Below are 3,322 nucleotides of genomic sequence, written 5' to 3'. Positions count from 1 at the left end.
TTCATCACGTGATTGTTCTATAACGTGCGTGGATGGTAGATAAATAGCTACGTAGTGCATTGAGCGGCGTGTATTGTTTTTGTGCCTAGTAGAGAGTGGATGGCGGCGCAATACAAGTACAATGTTATCTTGTTAGGTGAAGTAGGGGTAGGCAAGACCTCGATATTCAATAGGATTAAGACTGGTATATTTCACGACGGGCAGCGATCCACGCTAGGGGAAGATCACCTTGTTTATTCCACAAATGTTGATGGTGATCATTTAAGCGTGAGTTTAAGTGGTGTATAATGAGTGTATTGATGCATAGTACTGATGCTATAACTTACGACGTGTTGTAGTTGAATTGTACGTGGTTGATAGCTATTCGTATCCGACAGACTGCCTGCTTTAGTGACACATTTATATAAGTAGCTAGCTGTGTACATTATACCAAGCTCTAATTACGTACGCCGTAGCTATTAATCGACGCTATACAACTACAGCTAGTCAGTATTTAGAAACCTAGACCTATAGCTAGTTACATGACAAGTGAGATTAACTATATATTCTGTTGCAATTATTCCAATCAAAAATTGGCCTTGATATAGGTAGGAATGATGTTATGTATACAGCTAAATGTATAGCAACAGTTTTGATGTTAATGTAGAAATACAATTATGAATTGAATAGAGATTGAGGTTTCTAGTATGATATTTTTGATTTAGCTAACAATTGGTGAATGTATTTCTGTTATATTGCTCCATTGTTGTAACTGTACATGTCTACTTGTATATTATAATGAAACTAAAACCAGTTCTGTATTGTGGCACTAGGGACCTGTGAGTAGCTTATAATGAGGGTCAGAATCATAACATCAAGTATCCCCAAAGTATTTCTATTAAAAAGATTGATAAAGTCAAGTACAGCTATGGTCATGGTTTGGTTTGTTAAGGTGCAGCATTTCAACAAAATAATTATAAATTTAATACCATACCTGTTTCACTACCCATACAAAAGTCCCAATAGTAGCAGTGAAATTTATCCCGTATTTCACTGGTAGCAGTGAAAAAGTTGTAATTGCAATTTCATTGGCTAGAATTTATGTTAACAATGTAGCGCCAATTAGTGTTGACGCTTGTTTAGTACATAGTGACAAATTGCGTACATAGCAACGCTAATGCACAGCATGCGTATATGCAGCGATCTGAGCGAGTATGGTATTAACTGGGAATAGCATGGGTAGCAGTGAAATTTGGGATAAATACCACTCTTGTTGTATTGGAAATGGTAAATTTCCAATACAACACTCGTGGTATTTATCCCAAATTTCACTGCTACCCATGCTATTAATAGTACAAATATTATGGTACAGTCTCACTTCACAGCATGACCAGTTCAATACTACAGAAGTTTAAAGTGATATGAAAACGTGATTATGGAATTCAGCAACTCTCTAAATCAGCTTGTCTCAAAGTTGCGTTTTTATACCTGAAAAAATTAATTGAGGTTATTTGAGCAGTTACGTTTGCAATGGGAAGCACATAGCAGTCTGTTTTACAACAAGTTTGAATTGCTGATTATTGTTTATTGGGCAAATGGAAGGCTATTTTTTGCAGCAATATCTGAAATGATCTGAATCATCTAATAGAACAGGCTTTTACAGCAAATCTTCAGCTATAATGTGGTCATCTCTTCAATAATAAAACCACCCATAGATCCAAACGTAACATAAGGTGTGGTTAAAGGCTTTATTAGTACAGAAGTCCAGGTGTACTGTACATTAATAACAGTATGTAATATATGGCTTCTGTAATAGCACAAATCGTGAAAAGCAAGAAGGCAGAACAAGTATAAAGTTAGAGCTAACACTTACCTATGACTGCCGTGGTCCATGTGGGTAATTCCCTTTGCAATAGACTTAGCATATGCACAGTAAAAGCACTTGATATTATTGCACTACAGTAGACAAATTCAATTGCACAAGCTAAGGTCACTTATGTGCTTACTTACCTCCCAACTTTACATCACATGTCACCTCAATAAACATCATCTAAAATATTCATACTTGTATAGCTATTTCATAGAACGGTAGAAATCTAGATAGCATAGCTACTGAAATGCAGATAGCTTGTTATATGGTACTATATATAATTCAGAGTTTCTGATCCTACACATACAGGTGTCATTATGGGATACAGGTGGCAGTGAGAGGTACCGAGCACTTACTGGTAACTACTACCACAAAGCAAATGGAGCCTTGCTGGTGTATTGTGTGGAAGATGCCTATACATTTGAAAATCTCCAGAAATGGATTGACGATGCATCTAATCATATCAAAGGAGAAACATTTGCATGGGCTCTAATTGGAAATAAGTGTGATCTGCCAAATGAAGTGGAGAAAGTTGGTGTCGAACAACTGTGTGAACGTTTACAGACAAAACTGTTTTATTCTGTCTCAGCCAAGACTGGTCACAATGTTTCAGAGGCATTTGATGAACTCATTGCCACTATTCACAGAAGACAGCTTGACAGTGACTCACAGTCAATAAAGCAGGATGGTGCTGGAACATTTACACCAAGTGTTGAACCAACTAACGTTAAGTCAAACTCATGTTGCAGTTAGCTAATATATAATTATTTGTGATTGTGCATCATGGAACTAACTATATTTATTCTTATAAACTTATAGACATTAACTTGATACTGACCAGATCACAATCACCTGAAGAGTTAGCCAATCGATTGTAAATTAAGGTGGACTTATGTATTTCCCTATGGTACTGGCAGGGTAAGCTGGTATATAGCAGATTTATCAATTTACACTTCCATGGGAAGCACGTTGCTAGTTTGCTACTGAAGGTGAATGTGTAATTTCAATGCATTATTTCGTATACTATATAGTTAGTCTATAGTTACTTAATGCACTGTCTAGGTTCTGGGCCTCAAGCTTAAATTCTTAATTATGCTCAAGATTGTGTTTGCATGAGGTTTTATAGCACTATACTTAAAAGGAATCTGCCAGTTCTGTATGTTCCACTAAAACTATTTTAGCAATAATACATGGCAAAAACTTGCAGAAATTTCTAGATTTCAGAAGCATAATACATTTAATGAAGATGTTAAATCTAACTCTTTAGCTAAGAGTATCAAGAATTAACTTTTGTCTGGATCATCTAGCCAGATTGTGCTAAAGGGAGGGAGGGGGCGTGGTACATTATAGTAGAAGTCACTATTCATATACAGTGTGTGTGTGTGTATGAGGCACACTCTGTGAAATGCAAATAGCCTCTTCTATGTAGGGGGTCTGAGGGCATGCTCTCTCACTTTTTGAGAATGGATGTGG

At 36.5% G+C, this 3,322-nt stretch overlaps 1 protein-coding gene across 1 annotated transcript; it reads left to right on the top strand.

The window, feature by feature from the left end:
- The first annotated feature begins 44 nt into the window (after nucleotides 1–44).
- Nucleotides 45–2,680, top strand: LOC136262752 (uncharacterized). The gene is made up of 2 exons (XM_066057147.1): nucleotides 45–267; nucleotides 2,159–2,680. Exons 1-2 carry the CDS (start codon nucleotides 100–102, stop codon nucleotides 2,600–2,602), a joined length of 612 nt encoding a protein of 203 aa, XP_065913219.1. The 5' UTR covers nucleotides 45–99; the 3' UTR covers nucleotides 2,603–2,680.
- Nucleotides 2,681–3,322: the final 642 nt, after the last annotated feature.

The sequence above is a fragment of the Dysidea avara genome, chromosome 8, assembly GCF_963678975.1.
Source record: "Dysidea avara chromosome 8, odDysAvar1.4, whole genome shotgun sequence".
NCBI lineage: Eukaryota > Metazoa > Porifera > Demospongiae > Dictyoceratida > Dysideidae > Dysidea > Dysidea avara.
The sequence above is the reverse complement of the archived record's forward strand: the minus strand, read 5'-3'. Positions and strand labels throughout refer to the sequence as shown.

Bases quoted from the DNA above. Each gene is read 5' to 3' on its own strand.
- LOC136262752 (XM_066057147.1), top strand. From the start codon at position 100: ATGGCGGCGCAATACAAGTACAATGTTATCTTGTTAGGTGAAGTAGGG. The intron at 268-2,158 runs GTGAGTTTAAGT...CTACACATACAG, and splicing joins TTGATGGTGATCATTTAAGC to GTGTCATTATGGGATACAGG.